Below are 26,961 nucleotides of genomic sequence, written 5' to 3'. Positions count from 1 at the left end.
CAGCAGTAGAATGCTCTAAACACAGCCACTGAAGTTATTTCTGCCTCTCTATCAGACCTAGGAGAGCTTTTGAACAACTGGCTCCAGGTACATACACGAGCTTTTAAGTCTATCCAAGACCTAGGAATATACTGCTCCCTTCTCCTTGTGTGGTTTTCAGGAAAAGGGTTATCAACTTCGGGTCAAAGGGAGGTGCTCCCGGTTCTAAGTATTTCCTTAGGGCAGACAGATATGCAAAACCTCCAAGAACACAAAACCTAGTCCCCACCAAAAGCTCCAGAACAACACCTCTCCTTGAAGATTGCACTATCAGTATATTTGCCTTTTGTTTGGCATTTCTGTAGTTATAGGTTTGACACAGCTTTCAAACTTCAGCTTCCTGAACAGTGATAAACTTGAGAATAGTATACTTGAACTCAAAACTGCTGAGAGATGACTAAAGTCATGGATCCAGGAAAAAAGTTTAGAACAAGTGACTATATTTTGAATACAGACTTTATATTTGCCAGCTACAGTTCAGTTCTGTGTTAGGGGCAAACCAGAAAAAACCCACATCACCTTTGTTTCTTCACTCTCTATTTCCCCACCTCTGATACACAGCACTTACAAACAGGCAGTACTTGCACGAAGCCCAACAGTCTCAGCACTCACCATTTGGGTTAAATAACCTGCAGCTTCTTAGAGAGGTTTCATAACCTATCACGAGCTCTTCTATAATTGCCACCTACACATGCAAGACGAGACACAGAAAAAATAATCTGTGGGCCAGGTAATATATTATTTCAAATTGAGCTACATGGTGTTACCCAAACTAGTTATTTTGGTAAGAAAACTCTGCAATAACCTGAATTACATTACATTTGAGAATGCACCCAATCTCACTCTAATGTTAACAAATTATAACTAGGCCTCCCTTGGTGAACACTTACACAGCTTAGAATTACTAAATCTTAAGTTTTCTACGTTTACCAACTTGACACATGTATTTACAACATATGTACTTCTTTTTTCTCTCCACTATATCAGGTCATCTAAAGCAGTGCTGATGAAGAGAACATTGAAGAAAAATGGTTTCCTTCATCTCTTCAATACACCACAGTTATGAGGTAGAATATGTAAAAACCAGTTAGAACACTCACCTTCTCCTTGTCTTTATATAATGATCTCAAAGTATTGAAGACTGGTGGGCAACCTTTGCTGAAATTCATCCTTAAGAACTTGTCCAGACATTCCTTAAACTTTTCACCTTGAGAGGAAAAAGACCTGTTGATTTTGTTTTACCAGACATTACTCATCAATTGCAGATTGTTTATACTGTTAAATCAGAATCTAAGAAAAACAAATGTTGATCAGCAACATTCGCTGCTCAGCAAAAAATGCACTTACCAGACAAAAAGTTTAATGGTAATCTTCTTGGAACTAGTCCCCTTGGGTATTTAGTCCAGGCCTCTTCATAGATCTTTAGTCTCTCCATCATATTAGCTGGAAGAGAATTTTACAGTTTACTTTCCCCTTCCATTCTCACAAGAAGGAAAGGGGGGGCAGGGAACATGATTTATACCTGACTAAAAAAAGAAACAGAATAAATAGAAACTACATATATATACACACACATAATATATATAATAGCTATATCCTTCCTAAAGAACAGAATTTCTTCCTTATTAAAACTAATGAACTGAATGACTCCAAAGTACACAGTATCTGTTAATTCCTCTTCCAGCACTAGAATACTAACTGCTTATCTCTCATCTTAAAAAGAGATCCTGCCTTATTGCTGTCTAAAACCTTCAAAGAAGACAATTCAGTTGTATTAACTACAACATAAGATTAAGATAAGAGAGAAAATAAAGGAAAAATTCAAAATTAAAACTAAGAAAAAATTCTATTCTTTCAATCACATGCAAATATTATTGCATTTTTACAATTATATGATTTTAGATAAGACAAGGTAACAACAATGCAAGATATATGTACACACTATGACTAAAAAGCAGTATTTAAATGGAGACTTTCAAAATAATAGTTTTAGTATTTAAACCAATGCAAGCTTTTCATACACATATTAATTTTAAATATGCAGAAAAAACTTATTTACTACAAATATCATATCATTACCTGGCTTCAGTGCCTTTTCTAAGCCTTTGTAGTAAGCCCAGTTTTCAGGATTTCTTTCTTGCAGTCCCTTGTAGACTTCAACTGCTTCTTCAAGTCTGCCAAGCTGAAGCAGGAGTTCTCCTGTGTTAAAAACAAGATGTTTTAAATCAAGGTAACAAGATAATAAAGCAGTGCAACATTTATCACTCTACAGTAAAAGACTGGATAATCCATAACTCCATGCAGATTCTAATTTCATAGGAAAAAATAAGCACTACATATAGCATTAAAGCTAGTTGACAGATATGCTTTTACTTTAACAATAGCTGATATTATAGCAAGATTTTACAGCTCGGCCTGTAATTCCTGAAACTTACTTGAAAATTTAATGCAAAATGCAAGTGGTTTGTTTTTTCTTCCTCACTTACTGACTTGACTGGTTACTTTAAGTGCAGTTTTTACTGCAGAAGGCAATTAAAAGCAGAACATGGTATTTGACATATACAGCATCTTGAAAACCAAACAAATCGCAGAGCTACAAGTAAGAGAATGTTCTTCAATCTGGTATTTCATGAAACTAACTTCAGTGTTTTTAATCAAGCCATTTATTAGATTAATGAATTGTCAAGATTATGCAAACAATTTTCCTTTTCATAATACTGCAATACAAATTAAAATTGATAATGCAAAGATTAGGTCTAACAATTGTATAAGCATCTTTGTTAATGCTGGAACTGCAACAAGAGTAAATTTCCCATTTCACAATGGAAAACTATTTTACAAAACTTTGTTATTGGCAAATGTTAGGCATGAACAGATTACACAACAGAGGTGAACAATGTTCTAGACTAAGGTAAGATTTTTTACCCAGTTTAAAGAGGAAAATGCAAATTTGCCTTTCTTCTTCCCTATGTCACACAATTAACATGCAGTTTTGTCAAGAGATGCTGCTTTTCACAGTTAGAGTAAATTGAGGAGTACACACACAATCTAGTGTCCAGGAAAACATCAGTAATTTACTCACTGAGAATGACAGAATTGGGAAAATAAACCTCAAATTCTTTCTCTGAGGTGAAAGTTATTTTTTTCCTCTACCAGCAGCAAATGCCAATACCAGTTTCAGTGTTTTTCAGCTGTACTTCAGCCACAGGGGCTTTTGCATGTGTGCTTAAAACTTGCACACACTCATTTATTACAATGCTTGTCCAGAGAATACACAGCAGCCAAGCCAATCCAAACAACACACTGGGAGCTGTGCCCAAAAACATTAATCACTTGAACCCTGTTGAAAGTATGCAGATTGCAAAGAGTATTTTCATCCTTTTGTCTAGTATAGGGGGTTTACTTCTAATGAAGGCCTATTTGAAAAACCTATTTCAACCCAAACTTTGGACCTTCAAACGCTATGTATGTCACATAGCACATCAACACAAAGAACATAAAGTATGTCAAAATATCCTTCAGATAAAAAAATAAAGTCACAAAAAAACCACTCCCACCCTCAAACGTCCCACTACTGTGTTTCAAAAATTATCTGTGATACTGTAGTCTCTATATCCATCTCCTTTTATATGCAAATCAAGTAAGATATTCAGCTACCATGGAGAGTCATCTGCAATCAATCTCCTTGAGGAAGCACCACACCTCCCATAATACTGTCACTGCTCAATTCCTATGTTCCTTTTGCAAGACAGTGAGATTGCTATTAGCAGAAATAGGGAACTAGCTACAACATCTACACGAACAAACTAGAGTGAAAGGATTTCTTCTCTTTTCTTTAAGCAACAATCTAAACAGATTCCAGTGTGGGCCAAGAACAAGCACTATCTCCAATAGATTGTCACAGAAAGACTGCACAAGCTTCCAGCAGAAGAACAAAGCATGATTTAAGAAAGTGCACCTGTTAATAGAGCTGTTAAAATGAACTTTTATCACTCTGCAATTCTATCTAGGGAATATAAGCCACACTATTGTATTGATCTGTTAGAGTACTATACACCAGGTTTATAATAACACAACAGAACCTATGCTAGCCTCATTAAAGAGCCTATTTCTATATGCTAAAAGGGTGACTTGAGTACATTTGAAAGCCTTCTGCTGTACCAAAAATGATTCTTCCTTTTCTGCACATGGTATCCTTGTCAGGGCCACTATCAAAGCTCCAACAGCACAGGTCTGGGTACATTAGTCAGACAGAACTTCCGGACATCAATTTAGGATCTCCTGTCTGAAACACCTGTTAGCTTAAAAGTTTCAGAACAGTATGTCTGTACCTCACTGATGTCTTACCAATCTGGGACAAGAGCGTGACAGTGACACAATAAGCTGCGAGACAAGCAATCCTTTACAATAGCAAAATTAAATAAATTAAGCTAAAAACAAATCTGAGTTCCAAAAGATGGGAAAAGCTGTCAGTATAGACATCCCATTGTATGCTATGTGTTTAAATGTATCTTCAGAAAGTCAGTAATTACCTTTCGTTTCTTCAACAGCCAGTTTATCGCAGATCTGCTTTTCATAGGTACAAAGATGCTCCAAAGCTTCTTTAAAAAGCCCTGCTTCCCGGAGGACCTGATTTTGATAGAGCAGCAGTTCACTGTACTCATAGTCCACTTTGTCAGGTGATGTCTACATAAGAAAGCCACACACAGGACACAGATTAGCCTTCTAATTCTAAAATTTGGGATCAAACTCATTAAACTAAAGAAACTGCATTAAGTTTCTCATCATGAATGGAATGTTTTTGGTTTAAGCAACACTCCATATACCAATTTCATGTTCTCCTCTTACCTGCTGTGTCTTCCTAAATTCCTCTAAAATTTTTGCTGCCATTTCATAGTCTTCCAGCAAATGGTAAGCAATGGCATAACCAATCCATGATGCTCGCTGTGCAGGTCGGAGCTGAAGCAACTGGTATCTTGTTTCCTGCAAAAAAGTAGCTGCTAATTTTCCTGACTTTACTCTGATACTCTGTAGAATCCATTAGGCAATATTCTGTCTTCAGTATTCTAGTATTTAGGAAGTCACTGTGAAATAGTTTCCTATAGGCCTTTTATTAAACAGAGAAAGAATAAACTTTGAATTGCAATGGTGTTCACTGAATTAAAAAAAATAAGCCTTCACAAAATAACATGTCCAACCAAATCCTGATGAGTCAGACTAATTTTGTTAATGTATGACACACATGCTTTTCCTGTCTAACCACTTATGAACAGAAAGTAATTAAGGATACTTGGTTTGAAAATACAGGAACATTTACCAGTGTTTCAAATTAACCTTGAAAGTACATATGTATTTAAATAATTGCCTTAGGCAATACAGGTCACGCAATCACATCCCTATTCTTTGGCAAGAGGGTAATTACAGCTGGAAAAGACAACAGATTTGCTTGGTATCATGCAATTTTAACCTGAGGAAAATGCTATAACTTGTTTTCTTATAGACTGCTGAAAGGCATTTTCAAGTAAGTTAAAGGAAAAAAGTTACTTCCTATTGAAAATGCCTAAACTGTCAGAAGTAGGGATTAACAAAGAATTAAAACTAGTTACAGCTGTTTTAATAGAATGATGATCACCCAAAGTATTTTGAAGTAGGAGAGGCTGGAATTTAAGGTAAAGGAAAAAAATCCAACCAAAACACAATCTTATTCCCAGTTTTGAGACCAAATTCATATTCTTCAGAAACCACCTTATAATTAGGCATGAACTACTGACTCCTAAGCATTCTGTAACCATGTGTTACTTGTATGTTCAGAGAGTACAAAATTTGTATTCACATTTCTCCAGAGGCAAATAAAATAGAAATTTGCAAAAACATTTTGCAAATGTGCATTTTGGCATCCACTAAGTTTTAATTATCTTGTCTTGGCAAGACCGGAACGAAATTTCTAAATGAAAAAATCAGTGATTAAGAATTGTCCTGACTCAGGAATAAGTTCTCTGAGGACCTGTGCTAGCTGATGGTTCCACACAACTCTGAGCACAGAATTTGCTCCTGGGTATACTAATGTTACCCTAATTTGAAAAGGAAATACTACATTAAGAAACCAACTCATGTGTTTTAAATAGCAAACTTTATAGAGGTGCAAGGGAAATCTAAAAAGATGAAAACCTGACCAAAAAATGGAGTTGTCACTCACTAATGCCCAAGTTGGCAAGGGACCAAAATATGATGTTTCATGCAGCACACTGCTAGTTCTGTTATTACCTCCTGCTAAGAGAAAACGGGGGGCCACTGATGTAAAGGTTGTAGTACAAAGTTACTAAAAAATACTAACTCCTTTGCCTGAATGAAAGTCACATTCTGAACACACTGCCTCTTACCTACAGGAATCCTTTCAAGAAAAAAGCAAGACTGGAGATTGTCTACAGCTGGGTTATACAGCATCAAAAAAACCCAATAAGGCAAGCAATTCTGCACTGAGTCGAAAATGCACAATTTAATTTGCCATTAAATCTTTGTATTTTATAGAAATTGCTCAGTAGCACATCTGCTTTTACTTTCATGAAGTATATGGTTTTAACCCTCTGGACTATTTTTTTTTTTTTTTGAAGTGTCATTTATCAATCTGCCACCTTTGCTGTAGTTACTTAAATGATAAATAAATGCAGCATGAATACTCACCCTGTAACCTTCAAGATCCCTCATTTGAATCTGTAGCAGAGAAAGGTCTCTCAAGATTTGAAGATTGTCTTTGTCCCATTTCAGTGCATTTCTATAGCATTTGATAGCTTCATCATACTTCTTGTCTGACCTCTGAAGAAGGCCATAGACATGCCAACCTGGAAAACTCTATTAAGGCTTCCACTGAATTTGAGCAGGGACAAATAAGCTCCAACATGGCAGTGACAGAACAGCTGGCAACAAGCTCTCAAGCTGTTTTATAAATGGACAGGAACATTACCATTCTTTTTGTAGAAACTTTGCCAGTTATAGGTATGCAGTCTATATAAAATGCTGTAAATGTTACTTTTCATACACTGGGGGAGGAAATAAAGTAACAGGATAGCTGAAAACACTATAAGGCTTACTCAATCTCTTAAGTATATGACCAGTCTTTTTACAATGTAATACCAACTACTCATGCTTCCAAAGCAAATCACATGCTTAATGCCCACCATGAGTTTACAGGTGCAGACTAATGATAAAAAATACACAAATGCATGCCAGAATAATATGTAAGCCCAACTGTGACTGTAAGGAGTGCAAAGCATCTGCCCTTTGGATAGCTTAGGCAAAAGACTTACTGGAAATTTAGAATTCTGAGCTTCCAGTTTGAAGTTTAAACTGGCTTTTGCTATCCTATAAATCAAGTATATGCAGAAATCAACCATTTCAAACCATGAGCAAAAGCCCTGTTTCAAAAAGGATACAGACATGACTCTTCAAGTCATTCCTTAGGCCTCTGCGCACAAGTTCATAAGCTTCCTCTTTCTTCCCTAGACAGTTCAGTGTTAGTCCTTTCATTGCCAAAGTTTCTAAGAAAGAAAAAAAAAAGATTAAATAAGTTATTTAATTTTTATTCATTTCATAGGTTATTCAGTTATTCATTTTCATAGGTTTTGAGCTCCATATAGCAACCCTAAACACAGTATAAATGCAAATCTAGATTCAGTTCTCACTATCAAGATTTCATTCTTTTCTCACCTGGAAAACTTTGCTGTCAAATTATTCATGTAAGTATATCATACACAGCAATAAACCTTTTATATTATTTCTATCAAAATATCAAGTCATGTTTTATTTTAAACCTGTCTGCTCTACAAGCTTTTGGAGATATTTTTTAACTACTCAAGTATTTATTCACAATTCTGTTATTTCTACACATACACCCATACCAAAGTAGTTGCAAAAAACCCACAAAGCATTTCTGAATAGTGCAAAGAGACTTTCATTAAATATTAAGAGCTGACTAAAAATACATCTAAGAAATAAATACCTTTTTCTTCTTAAAAAATATTAATATTTCTCCAGAAAAGTAGTAGCCCACAAAGCTGACAGAATACTGAACAATATTCAGCCTCTTTTGTTTTTCACTTTTATCCGAGTGAATATCAATTTCCCAGGAAAAGTGATTTAATTAATGCATACTTGTACTAGGAAATTTGCACCATGAATCTTAGACTTGACTGATAAAGAATGGGAAGCTGTGACTACTGGTAAGATCTTACCAACAGTAAGCTTAATATGCATGTTTCTGGATGCTCTTATTGCTTTATGAGCAAAAAGTTAACAGTGAAGGGGTATAAAACATTAAAATAATTACTGTTAAGTACAGTGAAAAACAGAGCACATGCCATTTGAAAACTTACCTCCATGTTCTGCAAACTTGGGATTGGAAAGGATCTGTTTACAGAACTTCAGCCCATTTCTATACTGCTTATGTTCATAACACCTCTGTTGAAAAAAAATAAGTTTATTCAAAAAATTTAGAGAGGAAGTATTTATGCAAGTCTGAAATGAAGCATGAGTACAGGTAAAGATTTTAGAAAATGTACTAATATTTATGAATCCTGTTTATTGAGCTTCCTGTGTATAAAAATTCTTTCCATTGACAGGGAAAAAAAAAAAAAAAGACATTAGCAACACCATGAGCTTAATGTATAAGTGAACACATATTATCATACAGCAGGTTCTCAAGTAAGACACTAGAGGAAGTTTAAGTGCCTGAAGAGATTCAACTCTCCCTTAACACAAAAGCAAACCTTAGGTTGTAACACTGGTAATCACTGAACCCACTCTGGTCAGTTATCCTGAATAGAAACCCACGAGACAACCTCCAACAACCATACAAGCTGGAAAGACACATAAATCATTGGAACTTGGCTTAAACTACCTCTGAAAGCAACTCTTATGATGAGTTCCATTAGGACATGTATCTCATGCATCCAAACTTTCAAATCTAGTATATAGTAACATTATCTTGCCATACTGAAAATTTAAACATTCCTCTGCGGTTTTCTCAGTCCAACTGTTTTGTCTGAGCCTCATTCATTATGTGAGGTGACCGCAATGCACAACAGCACACAGCATGAACTTTTAAAACCAGTTTTATTATTTTATTTATGTAAATGTACTTCTTGTGCTCATATTTAAATATAAGCCAAAAGAAGTAACATAAACACCAATTCATATATTTTAGGTCACTTTGGAAAATGCTTGGAAACTCTAACATTTAATTTTTTTGTAATGAAATTAACATTTATGAGCCCAGGAGTACAGGAGCACACACTGACTGAGCACCAATACAAATCCTATCAATCCTGTTACTAATTACAAAGTCATTCATAACAGGACCTCACTGACTCTGGTCGATTCATTCTGGTGGCAGGATGGCAGGCAGAGGTGTAAAACTTGGGTACAGCTCAAAGTTTTCAAGTCCTTCTAAATAAGTTGTTGCTCAGGACTCCATCTTTCCTCACACTGCTCCAAAGTAATTATCCAAGAGCATTTATAAGCACATATGGACACCATGTGTCCTCAAACCACTCTCAACAAAATTATTTAGAAAAGGCAGACCTAAAAGGTCTTCCCTTCAAGCAGAAGGTTCTAAAAATAAAATGTTTAAGTTACATGAATGTTAGGGGAAACACTTAAAAAAGAAAATGACATATTTACAACGTCTGTGTTTTATGCTGCTCTTCATAATGAAAGATGCTGTTTAGTGTCCGGTTTTCTCTTGGAAATACCAACAATAAATTTGAAAGATGTAAAATAATGGCAAAACATTAAGTGCATGTATTATTTTCAAGTATTAAAGTCATAAAGCTGAAATAATATGATTGAAGCCCAAAATGCATCACAAACCACCTATCTTGCTCCCCCTACACTGTCACCACCCTTAGGAGAAAGGGAATTGCTCTCATGGAAAAGGAGGGAGAAGAAAGATGCCCAGAGAGAGCAAGCAAGATGTACTCAAAGAGGAACAGATCAACAAAATTAATTAGAATGGTTTTAACTTGAGCACACCTCCGAAGGCCATCTAGTTCCACCCACCCACTCCCATGGGCAGAAACACCTTTCACTATACCATGTTGTTCAAAGGCCCATCCAACCCTGACTTTGAACCCTTCCAAAAGATAACTCCCTCTGTTCACCAAGGACCAGAAAAGTCAGCACTGCAAAAGAACATTTTAGGGGTTAGGTAAGAGGAAATCTGTACAGGCAACTTTTTTTTTCCCCTATTAAACTTGACTGGGTATTACTTATACGTTCTAGTCATTATCAGCTTTCAAGTAGCTGGCTGAGTCACTATAATCAGCACCACTCAGTGCTGACAGACTTTTTTTTTTTTTTTTTTTTTTTTTAATTGAAACCATCAGTCATAAATGTTACCAGCCAGGCCTCCTCCCTGAAAAGTAGAGCCACCACTTGCCCCCACCCAGGTAGTTGTGAAAGCAGCAGAACCTGTCACAGAACTGGTGCTGCCACAGGAACCGAAGAATGTGTCTGCAGTGTAACTAAGGCACTGTCACAAGCAGATGGGGCACTCTGGGGCTTTGAGTACAGCTTGCTCAAATGCTGGCTATGAATGGGATGCCTTGTCACTAAATGGTTCCATTTGATGTACTCTAACAACCAGGCTCTCACCTTGAGGTTTAGGCAAAGTCATATGGAATACATGCTAGAGATGGGAAGTGTTTGCGCATAAAATTTTCTAGGGTGATACAGAGGTTATAATGCAAGGTAGGTTGGAACAGAGCAAACTCACTGAAAATTGTAACAAATTCTTCCTTTAAGCTTCATGGAGGAAAGATTTACAAGTTTATATCCACTTACATCTCATAACCCAGAAACTACTTGGATAGGGCCAACAAATTATCAGCAAACAATCTGGATATACTTTTATCTCCAGAATAGAGCTCTGCATATAGACATAGCTGTGTATATTTCCCAGTGAAGCACCAAAGGTCTCCTTTGACAGATTAGTTCTAGAAGACAAGTTGGAATTATTTCCTGTATACAATTTCACCAAGTTTTCTAGTTAATACTTTCAAGCTCATTTTATTCTGTTAATGCAAACATTTTAAATTGTGCTATTTTATGAGTTTCCTTATCCTGTATATGTGTTCTATGAACACACTGTATATTTTGAAAATGGAAGGAACAGAACAAATGAAATTGAGGTCACATTTAGTTCTTCAGAAAAGAGACTGTTTCCTCACAGTGGGCCCAACAGCTCCATTGAAATTCCCCTGCCTGAAGCTGTGCACATACTTAAGTCATCCTCCAGAGAGATTACGGACTAACAAACTTAAATTAAGGTGTGAATGAGACAGAAGAAAGCCAGGACAGAAGCATATGCAACCATGGCTGGTACAAACCTCAGTGAACCTATAGTTTCAAAGAAGAGACAATTCAAACAAAAATCTTTTAACAAAAAAGGAGACAGAAAAATATATACACAGCTTGGAAAAGAAGATCCTTAAGCAAGTAAGTAGTTTCTGACTAAGAGAAGAAAACAAAAGAAGCAGGAATGGTGACATGTCAAGTATTCATGAGACATAAAGATACAGGCTTTCCAAAAACAGGGATTTTATTCATCTGGGTAGCTTGTGTCCTCCCAGAAGAATAGCTTGCAGCAGTCATTCCCAGAGCTCCAACCCTTGCTTTAGGACAGATGTTGTGCAGAAGTAACATACTTCTCTATTCCAGAGATGGCTAAAGAGCACAGTTGCCTGTACTAAGCTACATTCCTGCACACATAAACTTCAAAGCTAGCAGGGAGAGCGTGCTTGTGATGCTTGACAGACTAGTGCTGCAGCTACAACTTGTGACATCATCAATGAGAAAACATAAAAGCTAAACTTTAAAAGAGTAAGGTTAAGAAGGCTACTGCTTCAGAAGAACAGAATCTGACTCTACATCAGTACTGAATTTAATACACATTTCCTGAACTTCAAAGTTTTTAGTTTAATAAGTTACCAGATCTTTTAAGATATCTAACAAGCTTTACTATACATGCTGTGGCCAGAATGACAACCTATTCTAAACACACCAAGATTCTTTTTATACCCCTCAACCAATTTTCTATCTTTATAAGAAGGAAATAACACTTGCTTTAATACAATTGTTCAAAGAATTAGTAAGATGAGGCACCATCATGTATGACTCCTTCAAAATCATGCAAGACTATAGGAGGTAAGTGACAATTTACATTTACATCGCTTCCCTCACCACCAAGTATTCATTCAATGGATCAGAACGCACAGCAATTACCAGACAGACTGACACAGAAATTTTAAGAAAGAGGTGGCCCATATTCTCTGGAATTCAGAATCTGAGGTGAGGCTTCTATTCGATGTTCTCTAAATTGTATTAAGGCATCTGTGCAGACTCAGTCTCTGGCCAGCAGATGCCTTACATGTACACATGGCTAACTGTGTCAAATGTGAATAAATTCCTCCACATTTCTTCTTTGGTGGATGCCATGAAGAAAAGTGGAGACTCCCACTATTTACAGCTTACCTACACCTACTCACAGCTCATGGCTACATGGAGTTTGTTTCCCCCCCCGGCCCCAGCTTTCCATTTTTGAATCTTCTCCCATCTACTCTCTAAACCTTGCTGCCAAACCTATAAGTAGTGAACGTGGACATGGATTCTTGAACAAGGCAACAACAAGGTTGTTATACAAGGGCCATGCTACTGATTACAGTAGCACTAAGAGCTGCTTACAATAGCAGAAATTACTTTCATCCAAACTTAATTCAGCACTGCTTTCTTTATACAGTATAAGCAAATACACTGTCACAAGAGCATTTTAGAGATTTTATATTTCTGAAATTTACATAGCTAGACTAATTGTTTGCTACTCTGTCAGGTTAACACAATCTGGCTTTTAGTGGTTGCAGAGGAAGCCTCAGAGGCTACCTCTGAAAAGGAAAAAAAAAGTTCTTGAAACTTCTACTATGTCCAAATGAGCCAACTCCTAAAGGCTCTGATGACTGACTGACTGGCTAGTCCAATTAGAGAAGTTAGCAACACCACTGTGATGACAAATTCAAGAAGGAAAAAAGGCATGCTTCTCTGCCTTCTTCTTCTCCTTGGAGAGGTGGTAGAGGAGGCCACTGGGTCCCTTCCTAGTGTGGCCACCAGGGTTATGCCACCGAGGCCCATCTCAGTGCCAAGAGCAAGCAGCCCCACGGCTGAGGCTAGTGCCAAGAGTGCCCAGGGCGGCTGGGAGTGGCTGCACAGCCAGGGCAGCTGTTGCTGTTTCATTGCATGGCTTGCAATGAACTTTATTTGCTCAGCTACTTTCAGCCAGAAGGGCAAGAAGTGGCAGCAGCAGCTCTTCCTTTTCAGCACCTCGCATGAGGAGAGGCGCTGAGTGGAGCTGGTGGCAGGCATGGCTCACATGGTGGAGTAGGGGCCATGTGATCAGCAGTGAGAGGCACCGCGAGCAATTCCCTGATGTACAGCCTGGACGAGGTCAACCTTTCAGCACTGCAGAACTCCATAAAAACATTTTAACTGATAGAACTTGAGAACAAATGAACCTACTAACATCAATTCTCTTCCAAGTCAAAGAAAAGGAAAAGGTGAAGACACATGAGGAGAACAATATGGTGATACTAAGGTTGCTGCAAGAGGGAGGGGGAGGAGGAGTTAGCCATGTGCACATCAGAGCTGAAATTCTTCAGCAAGCCACGATGAGGACTATAACAGAAGAAATTGTTTCCCTATAGTTCAATAGTTGCATGGAGCGATGCAGAATTCACTGGCAGCCTGTGCAAAAAAGGTGCATGCACTGGAGCATGTGCATGCTGAAAAGCTGTGACCCGGTGAGAGGAAAAGACCCTTGCTTTTATACTAGAACAATTCATCCTTAAAAGAGTGTACCCCATGAACCAAATGGCATGGAAAAACAGTTGTGGAAAGACTGCTTTGCCCGTGGGAGTGACTCACGTTGCAGCAGGTTTGGGTGGGACTGCTACTTGTGAAAATTAGAACCACATTGCAAGAGTTCACAGGGAACCATCTCCTGTGGGAAGAGCCCCATGATATAGCAAAAGAGACTCCTCTCCCTAAGCAAACTGAATAAAGATTGCTTAGAAGTGACGCACTGACTAAAAACCCCATGTTTTGTCTCCCTGCACTGTCAGTAGGAAGAAGAGCTGGAGGAGGGAAAAGGTGTGCTAAAGGTTTTAGTTCTCACTATACTCTTTTAAGTCTGTTAATAGCTTTTTTAATTTATAATTTTTTAAGTTTTATGACTGTTTTGCCTTTAAAAGGCTTCTTCCCAATCCTTACCTCAACTCATAAACTCCTTTTTAATTGTTTTTTCCCCCTCCTCTGCTCAACTACAGCAGAGGAGAATGAGTGAATGATTTTTCATGGGTGCACTGGTAGTTGGCCAGCATCAAACCCACGACAGCTACCTATAAGCAGGCAGTGTATTTTACCTCCCAAGTAATTCTTCCCTCTCAAACTAGGTATTTTCATGGTCAAATACATGTGTTTCCAACTAAACCTAAAGGATATTAGTCAAGTGCAGCATTCTAACGTGGTATGTCCCTCAGGATCAAATATACAGCACACAGCAGACTGGACTCTGCCATTTATACACAAAATATTTTGCACATATTCACACCCAGGAGTGCAAATCCTCTTTTATCACAAAGCAGTCTTCACATCCTGCAAACATTTAAAAACTAAGGTAAATAATTTAATAGCCACTCAGACTTAAATGTGCTATTTACAAGACATTTTATAATAACTACACAGCAGGCTGAAGGGTGTTGTATGTTCAGTAACATCAATAGTTAAGACCAGCTCAACCTCAGCATACCAGGTGTAGCCATGAGCCTGATTAGAAGCTTCACAGTGAATCCACACTGCCACCAAGTACCACTCAACCTACACAAAGAATCACCTCAATCACAACATAAAGTAGAAAACTCCCTTTCAAACAAGAACACTTGAGAATCAATACACAGGTACAACCTAGCTGATTCAAGAGTGTTTCAAAACTAATTTGCAGCAGTAAAACAAAACAAAAACTCTCACAGGAGTCTATCCAGCCTGGATTTTGCAGCTGATTTAACAGGTGAGAAGCAGACCCAAAAGTGTTTAATGAGCAAGATGAAGACAGTCACAGAAGACCAACATAAAGGAGAAACCACCTTTGTAGTTTCACTTGGAAGCATGCAAGACTAGAAGTTTTTCCTCAAAAGTAATTATCAAAGACAAGACAGTACCATCTACAGAGCTCACAAGTGGGAGCACTGGGGCATTATTGACTGCTTTCTTTTCATTCTTACTTGAATCAGCACAAGAAAGAACAATATGAGAATCAAATCGATACAGCAGAACCGGGTGGGTGGGATGGGATCACATTACCAATTGTTATACCCTTTAAAATTGAACAGAAACCAAAAATAGTGTGCAATTTCCATTAAAGAGACAGAATTTTAGAAAAAACAGTATGAAGAAATTTTAACTGTTTTCTCTTCTAAGACTCTGGGTTTTACCAGGTCACACTTTTTACTCCAACCTAACACCCTACATCTGCAATTTAACAGAAGCAAAATTAATGTAAACTACCTAATGCCCCAATACTTAAAAACAATCAACCCAAACCAACCAAAAAGCCCCACAGGAAATCACTTCTCACCCAGAAATAATGCTGTAAAAGTAAACATCCTAATTTAGTCAATGCTGTGACAGACCACCTGAAGATATAATTTTCTTCACCAAATGAGTGCCAAAAGTTGGATTAAGCCCCAAAAGACATCAGAGCTGCAAACTACATTTCTCTGTAGTTCTCTGTACTCAGCCCCTCTCCTTCAGCAAGTGACATAGCCAGTATAATTGTCAGAGGAAATATATTGCAGACTATTCCACATCATATACAACAATCACCAGGACAGCTATCTACACATGGACACAGGTGAACATTTTACTTGCAAGTTCCCAGGAGGAAGTACCATGAAGAAGGGGCTGCTTAAACCAAACAACTCACAAATTTGACACTGCTGTCCTCTTTCCTAGGGTTTTGAGGCTTGAGCCGATCCATGGTGGAGGAGAACTTGGACTAGATGACCTTCAAAGGCCCCTTCCAACCCAAATTATTCTATGATTCTACAACAAACCCTTTCAACGACAGCAATGTTTTCTTAGGGTACCCCCCGCCCACCCCTCCCAGTTTCTCCCAGTGGCAGTCATGGATGTACATTTGGGGCATCCCATGGCAGCACTGGCAACTAAGATGCTATGAGATCTCTGGCAGCAGGAAGCACTGGAATCCCTGGCCTTTGCATTACCTGAGGTGTGCACTTAAAAGCGCAGGATATGCACATCTGCCACTCTGATTCTATCTATTTCTTCCAGCATGATACAGAGGCAGCACTTAAGAGATAGCAAAGTCAAGTGCTGGGCAGCTCAAAGCTGTTTTCCAGCACAATTCCTCTCTCTACAGGTAGACAAGATCAGGTCAAGTCACTAAGGTGCACTAATTCAAACTAAATGTAGTAAAGAAGATGCTGAAAGCTGGAAGCAGTAGGAGCTACTACTCTCCATAAATTTGTGGGTTCTTTGAGCACTAACCATATCAAAAAGCTCAGCAGTTCCAGGCAAAAGATATTCCACACTGATTCAATTTCATGACAGACACAAGATGTATAAACCCAAGGACTGAAGAAACCACACAAATCTTGCAGCTATGTTAATATAGAAAAGCTCTGGAGTAAACTGGCATCGTTTTCTGCTGTCAAACTGAAACAAACTATCCTCTTTCACTGCTCTGAAGTGTTAATTAATTGAACTGTTCAGGGTAACAAACAGCTTCAGCAATTGCGTGGTTGAAGGCATTAATAAATCCTCCTCTGCACAGCGTGTTTTACCTTTTGGAAATCACTAATATCTTCCAAACTAGCAGTGTTTGGTAGCATACAACCAGAGGAATAGAAAAAATTGAAATGCAAATTAGTTAGGAAGAATGTAAGAAAAACGTGTACCTTTTCATTTAATACAAAGGCAGAAAAATAATCTATATTATGTCTAGGCTTTTGAAGTGGTCCAATTCCTGTACTTCAGAAAATTCAGCTGGAAACAGGGGCTGACAAACAGTTAACTACAGCTCTTCCAGAAGACTAGAAATCCTCACTTACTGAAGACAGACTTGCTGAAAAAACCCATTATTCAACATCAGTTCTGTTAGCCTGTACTTGCTTATGTTAATCACTTCTTGGAGAGAATTACCAAGAATTTTGCCCTGTCAACCAAAATGACTTCTGTTCATGACCCTGGAACTCCTATGTTCAGGCTTCACCCCTGAACCCATGAAGAAACTGACTGTGCTTCACAAGAGATCCAGTATGCACAGGATATGTTTGGTTTTTAATGGTCATCTGAAACAACAAAGTGTATCAATCCAAATTCCAAGATCTGGCATAAAAAGGTTTAAAGGAGCCTCGGTTGATCTGGACTCAGACCTGAGCTGAAGTATCCATATATCTGGCAAAATAATCCAAGATACATGGTGAGGCTACTGGCATTTTCTACCTATGTATTACACCTAGAGTACTGCTCACCCTTAGCACTGAGGTATGCAAGATGAGGTCTGGTAGCACTGAGCATTGAGAAATAGTTAAATGGGTCTATTAAGATAAGAAAGGTTGTTCTTCAACATTACAAGGTTTGCCAACTTGATTCTATGCTATCACAGAAGCAAACAGAAATCCCTGTAACAAGCCTCACTGACCTCACTTTTAAGGGTGGCAATGAATAATTGTTAATTTTCTCTAAATTCCCCATCAGCAAAATCAAAAAACGCCTAATTCCTTACGCCCACTCCCACTGCATTGACACAGTGCTGTTGCACACGAGATTTAAACCTGAGACATCCAGATACAGTCCAATCAACAAAACCTCATTAAGAAAACCTTTCAAAACAGAAATAAACATAGCTTCATCAAATTCTAAGCAAAATAAAGGGCAGTACCATATAAATAATTAACTCTCTTGCCCCAATTAAAACCACTTTGGGTTCAATTAAGAATATCTATAGCCATAACAATGTAAGACTGGCTAAAATCTCACTATTGAGGATGTTTCTGTTAATGAATCTTTTATTTTCACCAGTGAGACAGGTAAAATTATGCTGCTCCTCAGAAATTTACAGCAGTGAATCATATTTCTACAATTTCTGACAGCTCCAGTGACAAAAAATGGCCTAATTCCATGAACAGGCTTTAGTAACGTGTATCGCTCAAGTGAATCCTCAATGGCATCTTAAAGTCTCAAACAGTAATTAATTTCTTAAGCAGCTTTGAGAAATAGTTCTGAAAAACAAGATCAGTGATTCTGCTTAAAGCATCAAGTCTACCCTGTACTTCCATTCCAATGTTTCTGCCAAGATAGAATTTCTCTTCCTACTACTACTGACCAAGCAGGGTATTCTTCTTGGCAAAGAAAAACAAAGTCATTGACATCTCAACAGACAAGCTATTGGAAGAGCTGTGTTAGCAATTCTGCATTTCAACTGAAAGGCAGTAAATGGGAAAATTCCAGTGGTGTGCATACTTGATTACTGTATAGCCATGCAAATGCAACAATAATTGCAAACACACTAGTTTACCTGGTTACTGATAAAAATGAAATTCTGAAAATCAAGTCCCTAATCTTGAATTAAGATGACTTAAGAGAAGATTTCCAAGTCTTGTCACCTCAGCAATCTTAAAGTCAGCACATGAATTTCTATGGACAGAACAGTATTTTTAAAGGATTCATGCTGATGAAAGGATTAGTAAAGGAGAAACAGTGATCCGTCTAGTTTCAAAGTGCAAGGACAGGAAGCAGATTCTGGAATGAAGAAACAGGAAGATGGCCCAGCATGAGGGACTTGGCATATTTACAGCAGAGGCACCGAAGAGAGGTTGTTCAACAGGCTTTTTATCACCAGGAAGTTCCTACATCACTTAGTAGAGCACTTGTCAAAGCCAGCATGGAAAGGAAGACCACCAGCTCAAAGACAATGCCCTGAAGCACTGCAATGTTAAGCACATGAAAGGGAAATGTCCCTGTCCTGCAGCAGACACCCTGCTTACTGCAATGCCCTGCTGGAGCACACGGGCTCTGGCCATTCCCAATCAAACCTGCACAGCACCTAAGGAAACTGATAGCAATGAAAGATTAATAGCTTCCATATGTCAAAATAGCCATGGCTAATCCCCAGTCCTGAACAGGGAAACTGTGATCTTCATACAATGCAATATCCACCAGTTCAGACCAGTACAGCGTCTTCTTCCTTAGTACACTACTTCTACAGCACAAAACAGAGTTGTGAGCCAGTAGAACTGTTTAAACAAGGACTGAACACACACAGCTGCACTGCTTGTTTCCAACATAAAATACAACAACGTTTCACTTCTGAAATACTTAGATTTTTTTCCTCTTCGCTCATTAACGGCTAAGATCACTACACATGGTGAAAAATACTCGCACCACTTTAGCGTGCCAGAACTCCAAGAACTTCATCCTGGTGTTTCAAGAGACTGAAAAAACTCTTCCACAAAATATATGGCACCTCTAACAGCTCTGTATTTAGTTTTTCTTCAATATATTTTCAATAAATATATTTAACTTCTACATCCAAAGAAAACTTATTATCTTTGCGATTTGTGAAATAAAAGTGAACATCATTGGTGAACTGTACCTGACCAGATAGATACAGCAGATGAATTTTAGCAAAATTCCAGGAACGTTTAAGCAATGTTCATCAGTCGTATTTAATTAAAAATCAGTCAATCTTACTTCCTACAACTACTAGTTCTATAGTTGATACTAAGGGTGGTGGGGGGAGAAAGCAATGGAGTACACTACTTTTTCCATTACTTCCTAGTGCATCCAGCTTTCTGTGTACCAAAATCCCAACTTAACCATTACTGTGCTTTGTTTACTATTCTACCCTTTCCCCTGCCTTCACGTGAATTCTTCTCCAGTAATTTCTGGACTGCCTACAAATTATGTATGTTCAAAAGGATCACAAGGACTCAATTATTTTAGCTGTTCAAATGTGGAGATCCACTTTTGCTCTAAATTCCTCAGAATCTCTGAGCAGTAGAACATTTACTTGTAGACCTAATAGCAAATAGTTAAAACTATAAAAACTATATGAACTAGACACTTCTTTTTAAATGGAAGTTCAAGTTTAAGGAGAACAGTCATTGCTAATCCTGTGGGTGTTTTTTTATTTGAGCTAATTATGCAGATCTCTTTCCTGCTGTACTACAGGAACTCTGAATTGTAAAATGTCTTTCAAATGGAAAAATGTTTCCATTAGAAACTCTACATGGCTGTAGAGTGACTAAAAGACGTTAGTCTAGTTACAGTGTGTTGAACATGCAAAGACAAAGCGTACATACTTCTGAACTCAGAATTTGTCAGGGAAGTAGAAATGCTGGTATGTGAGCAAACCTATACACATAAGAGAAAGGTACTGACCACGCAAGATGCTTACTACTGAACAAACAAAAAACCCAAACTCTAAAAGCCAATTATTGTCCTTTGCTATGCAAAGCTGGGCAGGTTGGCAACATTTGTGTTACAGGTATACATCTTAAAACAAAAAAAGAGATGAGGCCTCAGGAATTAAAAACACACACAAAACAGATTGAAAAAAACCCAACTTTATGCTTCACTTGCAAAAACACAAGGCAGTTATCCACCTAGCTCCTGTGGTAATTATCTCCATGAAACTGAGAATGGGAATGGGTTTATACTTGTGTTAACAGACTGTGTACCAGTAACTACGTGTTTGTAAAGTATTGCATCTTTTCAGTAACACTTGGGCCAGTTCCCAAAGCATCTCTTGATAAAACCTCATGGCATGCTCCCCGGTGGATGGCATGCTAAAACTTCAAGGCATGCTGAACAGGACACATGGCCTGGCTGGGTCAGGAGGCAGCATGGGTTTACCCAGGACCATCTCATTCCTGGCAGGCGCCTCAGAGCTGCACAGGCAGACTTCAACTCCTCCTACTGCTCAGCTTCCCACAGAGCACTATAAGAGGTGGCAGAGGATGAAGTGCTACAGTCTTCAGAAAAGACATGTAGAATGAGGAGAGGCTGCAGGATGAGAGAGGTGTGAAGAGAAGAGTGAAGGCACGGAAGGGAAGTACTTTTTCTAATGGCCTGCACTTAAGACTTCCTAAAAGATGTCTCACTAATTCAAGCCAAAGACATAACCAAAACTTCACAAAGTAGGGTCATTAAACAGGGCATACAAGTAGTTCATTAGCATAATTTTCAGTGTGATGAAAAGCAGCTTTGAGCATTTTCTATTCACCAGATGTTATAAAGATATCACATCATAAGACAGACTACACATCTGTCTCACAGGCTCATCCCTGTGAGACACTGGAAAAGATCAAAATGACACAACAGCTTACTGCCTATCCAGATACCTCAAACTCCATTATTTTTATTAAAGATCTTCAGTTTAAAAAAAAGCGCAGAGAAATCTGCTTGCACTGGGGCACACCTTTTCTAGCTGAATCAAGTTATGAATGCAAGGGTGCTGTGCCAGCACTTTATCCAAAGACACTCTTTTTCCTTATTTGTTCCTGCCCTCCACACAAATACTCAGACACATCCAAGCAAAGGGAAAAATTTAAAAAGAAACCCAAACAAACAAAAAAACCCCACAACAAACAAACAAAAAAAATCCCCCAGAAATAAAAAACTAACCAAACCCACTCAGATTTAAACACAGACAAGCTCCTTGATTCAGTGTGCCCTGTAATCACACAAACCATCCTCAATGCAAAGGAGGATGGATCACTGAGCAGCAAGACTAGAACTTTTCCCAGCCCATAACACATGAAAAACTACATACTCATTACAAGGCCATACCAATTTGGAAGCATGACTGAATCTTTCAAAGCAGAAATCAGATATCAGATTTATAGTTCATCATATTTACTTTTTAACCCTAACTGAAACTGCATGTCTCATGGCCACATGCATGTGCATAGGGCTTTCTAGTTCTACACTCTCCATTTTCACAAAATATTTTGGAAACAGAAGTGACAGGAGACTGTACACATCCCTCCCATTTAAGTGGCCAAAGTTTACAGAACCTTAAGAGTTCTGTTGCTCCAAAAGTACAACAGTACTCATCTTACTTCTGCTCTTTGGAATGACTCAAAATAGTTGTGCAAGTCTCTTTGAAAGACAACATGAGATTTTTAGACATCGACTTCTGAGAGAAAATAGCTCGATCTAGATACAAAATCTTCTAAATAAATCCACTGAAGTTGCTCAATAACAAACTTAAGATGCTTCCAATTCAACCCAAGTCCTTAGAAACACAATGTTCCCGCAACACTGTATGAAAGCTGAAACAAGTTCCTTAAGATGTAGCTGAATTGGGCCCACTTTGCTGGTATTTGGACTGTAGACCATCTTAACCTCATTCTGAAAACCAGGCTTCTTGCCTAAATTACACTGAATGTTCTCTCATCCATACGCCAGCCGCCACCCAGCAAAATCAATTCACAAATTTCCACAGGAGTTGGCTGCAAATTAAACTTCGGGAAGACTTCAAAACCTTCATCCTTCTCCACTTCCTCCTTCGAAAGCCATCTTCTCACCGACCAACAAACATGGTTATTGCCTACAGCAAAACAATGAGTTATAAAACAAAAAAAAAAAAAAAAAAGCGAACCCAGGGTGGGTGGTTCAGCAGGACAGCGGCTGCAACGGCGAACGATGAATGAAGCGGCCACGGGGTATTTCGCGGAGCCCGGGGTGCCTCACCGCGGCCAGCGCCGGGACCCGGCGGGCGAGCGAGCCCCGGCGCTGCCCCGGGCGGGCGGACACGGTGCGGGTGACGGGCGGCGCTGGGGCCGGCCTGCCCCGGCCGTAAGGAGCCGCGGCCGCGGCGCCGGGACTCCGCTCCCCGCCGGCTCGGGGTACGAGCTGGGGCCTCCTCAACGCTCTCCCCGCAGCCCGGGCCTCCCGCTCCGCCACTCACCAGGATGCGCTTGAAGAGCGCGTTTTCCTTGGGCGGCAGGCTCACAGACGGCATCCTCCCCGCTGCCGGCTCCGGCGCCGCCGAGGGGTTCCGAGGAGGAGACTGAGTGGGCGGGCGGGCGGGCTACGTCCCGTCTCCGCCGCTCGGCCGCCGCCGCTGTGAGCCTCCCCGCTGGAACCGAGCCGCTCCCGCCGCCCGCCGCCCGCGGGCCCGGCCCTTCCCGGCCCTTCCCGGCCCCTCCGGCCGCCGCGCGCGCCGGGCTCCCCGCGCCAGCCCCGGGCGCGCTCACGTGGTCCCGAGCGGCCGCCGAGCCGCCGCCAAAATGGCAGCGCCGCGCTTCCCCAGCCGGGTCACGGCGGCCCCGCGCATGCGCCGCGGCCCCGCGCCGGCCCCGCCCCGCCGGTTGTGTGGGCTCGGCCGCGGAGCCGGGGCCGGCCGCGGGCGGTTCCCGAGCGGCAGCGCCACTGCCCGCTGCCGGGCGGGGAAGAGCGGGCAGCCATGGGGTTGCGTAGGGTCCGCCGGGTCTTGCGCGGCGGAGCTTGCCCGCCCGGGCGCCGGGGCACGGGCGGGGCGGGGTGGTCCCGCCCCCGCGGGCGGAGCCGGGTCCGGTGGACAAGATGGCGGCGGGGCTGAGGGCGGTGCAGCGCTGGGGGCTGGCGGCGGCAACACCTAGCCTCGGTGAGCGGCGGCGGCGGCGGGCGAGCCCCCTTCGGGGCAGGCCGGTGGGCTTTGCCCCAGCCCGGCCCACTGACCTCGGGCCGCGGGAGCTCTGCTGCCTGCTCGGGCGGCGGCGTCCCCGCCAGCCGATCCGCCTCCAGGTTCAGAGGAAGCTTCGGTGGTAGCTTCTCTCCTTTTACTGTTTTTGATGGAAGCCCACTAGTTATTTTTAAAATCTTTTATTTATCTGTTCTAAGTTGGTATTGCTTCCAGGCCGGGGGAGGGCTCACGTGTCTCGCCGCGGCGGTGGTGCCGGCCCTTAGCGGGAAGGCTGCGGCATAGCGCGCTTGATGCGCGGGGGATCGGAGTGGGGCTGGGAGCTTTAGGCAGGGGACAGTCAGAGGCATCCTTATAGAGCAGAAGATGCGGGGAGGAGTAGTTATTATGGCTGGGGAGCGGGCAAAAAGCACCGCTTTTGAGTTGTTGGCAGCCCCCTTCCCCGCCCCGTCCCCTCTCTGGCGGATCAGGGAGCGTGTGCTGCGGGGATCCTACGAATGGATCGGCTATAACCATGTTATGGAGACCACTTCGTCGTTGCCTTCATTTGGGGTTTGTGTTGTGGTTTGGTTGTTTTCCCTGATTGCATGAATGTGAGTAAGTACTTGGTAGTCTAACCCTGAGGAATGTAAATATATTTGTAACCTTGTGCCTTTTTAGCTTTTACTCGTTCTGCATTTGTTGTGGGAAAACAGAATAACGCCCAACCAAACTGGCTGGGAGTTGGCTTGGCATTTGGCACCAGTGCTGCCTTGTGGGCTCTTGTAAGTTGAACTTTGGTTTTGTTGAACTTAACTATTCCTTAAAAATCATAATAGCGATATAAATGCAGTGACTGCAACCTACTGAGTTTATTGAGGTAATGGATGGTCATAGCAGGTGTCAAATTTGAAGTATGATTATGTTCATTACTTATGGTTTCCCAGCCTTATGCTGTGCCTCTAAGAAATGAACAACTTCTTAAACTTCTCTCTGTTGCAAATTTAAAACATCCACAACAGAACTAATTCTTCAAGCCTGCTGGATTAATGCTTTGGCATTATTTTCCCCATGGTCTTTCCAAAAAAGAAAGAAGATCTAGGGATATGCCCAGATTATGTTTATCAGACTACCAATGCATTCTCTTCTTACTTTTCAGTAAGTGGTTTTAGCTGATTTCAATACATTAAGACCCCTTTTTACTGAGCAAAGTGCAGATTTAAGATAGTCTTTGTTTCAGGGAACTCACAGACTTTATGGTGTTAAAGCAAGCAAGGTGTAGTAGCTCTCAGGAAGAATCATGTAGGATCAACAGCACTCCCCATGGTGACAGTGTTTTCAGAGTGGGATGGATTCCCTTTGGGGTTTTCCCCATTTTTGGGGGTGGTTAATTAATTGGCAGTGGGAGCCCCCTCCCCCATCTGGTCAGGAGAGAATGTTTGTCCTATGAGGCTCTATTTTTATACCTTTTTCAGTTGTTAATTTACATACGTTGTGTTCTGAATGGTCCCAGTTACATACAGGTTTGCATTCTGGTAACAGGTATTTATATTCTGTAGAACTCTTTTTGTTGTCTGGATCCAGCTGTGAACTGTATAGCTGTGTATAACATACTGCTATTTTATAGCTTGTCAAGCAGCATAATGAAGATGTAATGGAATATGAAAGAAGAAAACAAGTGAGAGGACATAAGTGTACAGGATGCTCATAGTAAGTATGCGCATACACGTACAGCTTTTGGCTTAGCTGAACACAAATTCTGAAGATCTTTGACATCTTTTAGGAGTCAAGATACTGAACTGACTTATAGTCATCTTTTTTTCGTCAGTACTTTGCATTTTGACTTTTGGTATTCTTTTAAATCATTTCCAGCTTTAAAATGATAAGGTGGCCGATCTGTATTTTCACATATTCACTTGTGTGTGTATTCCCTCTTAGCTTTCTATCTTGAACATGCAAACTCTTAGAAAATAACATATCTCTTACACCGTCTACAATAAAGGTTGTAAATTGAATACATTATAAATGGCTCAGTGTCAAGGAAACAAGAGTGACTAATGATAGCTTATCTTGTCATCTTGTTTTTTATTTTAACACGTATAAAATGGAGTATGTTTTTTCTCAGTTTCACATCTATATTACACAAAAAGTGATGTAAAGTCAGTGCCTGTAGATGTGCACTAGAGGGCAAAGTGTATGTGGTCATTGTCCCTTTTCAGTACAAAAATGTAATTTGTGTTTCTGCCAGCTAAGAAGTCTTTGGGGATTATGGCCTAAGAGCAATTAATATGCCACATGAAAAAAATCCTTACATTATAGAAAAACTTGTGGTGCTATGGTTATTTTTCCCCATAAACATTCCTCTCCAGATAAAAATGCAGGATGTTATGAGATGTTTCTTGCCACTTTCATCACATCTATTTTTCTTATTGGTAAGAATTTTTTCTTTTCTTTCTTAGGCTGATGACATGGTCACAAAGATATGTGCACTACAGGGCCATGTGTATGTGGTTGTTGTCATACAAATAAATGAGCACAGAAGAAGTGAAAAGTTATCTAATTACTTGTATGTTCATACATTTTATGTGCATAATTAAAAATAAAGTCTAGAAGAAACCTGAAACTACTTTTTTTGCCATTAATATTTCATTCTGCTGGTCTTGAAGTTTTCATTTCTGTTTCAGAGTTTGTCGGTCTTATTTTCAAAACTGCCTTTGCTATTCTGGAAGGTATATTACAAAATTAACCATCAGTTCAGATGAAGTTCAGTCAATACTCCACAGTTGCCTTGCTCTGCCATCACTTTCACTGCTAAATTTATAAAATAAGCAAATATAAAAATAGGATCTGTAAAAATGCTAAAATATGCATTTTCCTATGAGTATTTTGGGAGCTGGCCGTGCCTGAAAGGTGCCTAGAGGGGATGGACTGCACAGCCCATGTCAGTCTTGGGTGTGAGCACTGCCTTCTGAACACTTCTGTCCTCTCTTCTTGCATCAAGGTCAGTCAAGGACAAAGGCTGGAAAAATGGCGTCGTGGCAGTTGGCAGAATATGGCATTAGGTGATCATTGAGGGGACAAAGAAGCTGTGTATAGAGAAAGGAGGAGAGACGGGGCTACTGCCTAACAATGTAGGCAGGACAAGGATAGCTCACAGGTTTGACCTGGAGATGCCATGACTGTGACAGTCGACA

At 40.1% G+C, this 26,961-nt stretch overlaps 2 protein-coding genes across 4 annotated transcripts in view; one reads left to right on the top strand and one right to left on the bottom strand.

The window, feature by feature from the left end:
- The window catches only part of NAA15 (N-alpha-acetyltransferase 15, NatA auxiliary subunit), a 37,213-nt gene extending 13,922 nt beyond the window's left edge, over positions 1-23,291 (bottom strand). Inside the window, exons 1-10 of the mRNA XM_021548530.4 lie at positions 23,075-23,291; positions 8,409-8,493; positions 7,470-7,574; positions 6,721-6,878; positions 4,888-5,022; positions 4,572-4,725; positions 2,119-2,238; positions 1,387-1,482; positions 1,140-1,246; positions 652-724 (exon numbers count right to left, since the gene is read on the bottom strand). Of these exons, the coding sequence (XP_021404205.1) occupies positions 652-724; positions 1,140-1,246; positions 1,387-1,482; positions 2,119-2,238; positions 4,572-4,725; positions 4,888-5,022; positions 6,721-6,878; positions 7,470-7,574; positions 8,409-8,493; positions 23,075-23,128 (1,087 nt within the window). The 5' untranslated portion in view covers positions 23,129-23,291. The remainder of the gene's footprint in view (positions 1-651; positions 725-1,139; positions 1,247-1,386; positions 1,483-2,118; positions 2,239-4,571; positions 4,726-4,887; positions 5,023-6,720; positions 6,879-7,469; positions 7,575-8,408; positions 8,494-23,074) is intronic.
- A 393-nt stretch (positions 23,292-23,684) lies between these two features.
- NDUFC1 (NADH:ubiquinone oxidoreductase subunit C1) lies at positions 23,685-26,390 on the top strand. Of its 3 annotated transcripts, none has more exons than XM_021548521.4 (4): positions 23,685-23,752; positions 24,449-24,552; positions 25,395-25,477; positions 26,227-26,390. In XM_021548521.4, coding segments are annotated over exons 1-4 (249 nt in total). In that variant the 5' UTR covers positions 23,685-23,691; the 3' UTR covers positions 26,228-26,390. The 3 variants fall into 3 exon arrangements, 2 of the variants coding, with proteins under 2 accessions (XP_021404196.1, XP_077639152.1); XR_014954909.1 differs by lacking the exon at positions 23,685-23,752 and adding an exon at positions 24,313-24,340; XM_077783026.2 differs by lacking the exon at positions 26,227-26,390 and having other exon boundaries at positions 25,395-25,478.
- Positions 26,391-26,961: the final 571 nt, after the last annotated feature.

This window comes from Lonchura striata, chromosome 4 (assembly GCF_050655825.1).
Source record: "Lonchura striata isolate lonStrDom1 chromosome 4, ASM5065582v1, whole genome shotgun sequence".
In the NCBI taxonomy this organism is placed as follows: Eukaryota; Metazoa; Chordata; class Aves; order Passeriformes; family Estrildidae; genus Lonchura; species Lonchura striata.
Note: the sequence above shows the minus strand (reverse complement) of the source record. Positions and strands in the feature narration are given on the sequence as shown.

What these genes read in the sequence shown, in the direction of transcription:
- NDUFC1 (XM_021548521.4), top strand. Translation starts at nt 23,692, where the DNA reads ATGGCGGCGGGGCTGAGGGCGGTGCAGCGCTGGGGGCTGGCGGCGGCA. An exon ending in GGCGGCAACACCTAGCCTCG is followed by an intron (nt 23,753 to 24,448) that starts GTGAGCGGCGGC and finishes GTGCCTTTTTAG; the next exon opens with CTTTTACTCGTTCTGCATTT. An exon ending in GTGCTGCCTTGTGGGCTCTT is followed by an intron (nt 24,553 to 25,394) that starts GTAAGTTGAACT and finishes GCTATTTTATAG; the next exon opens with CTTGTCAAGCAGCATAATGA.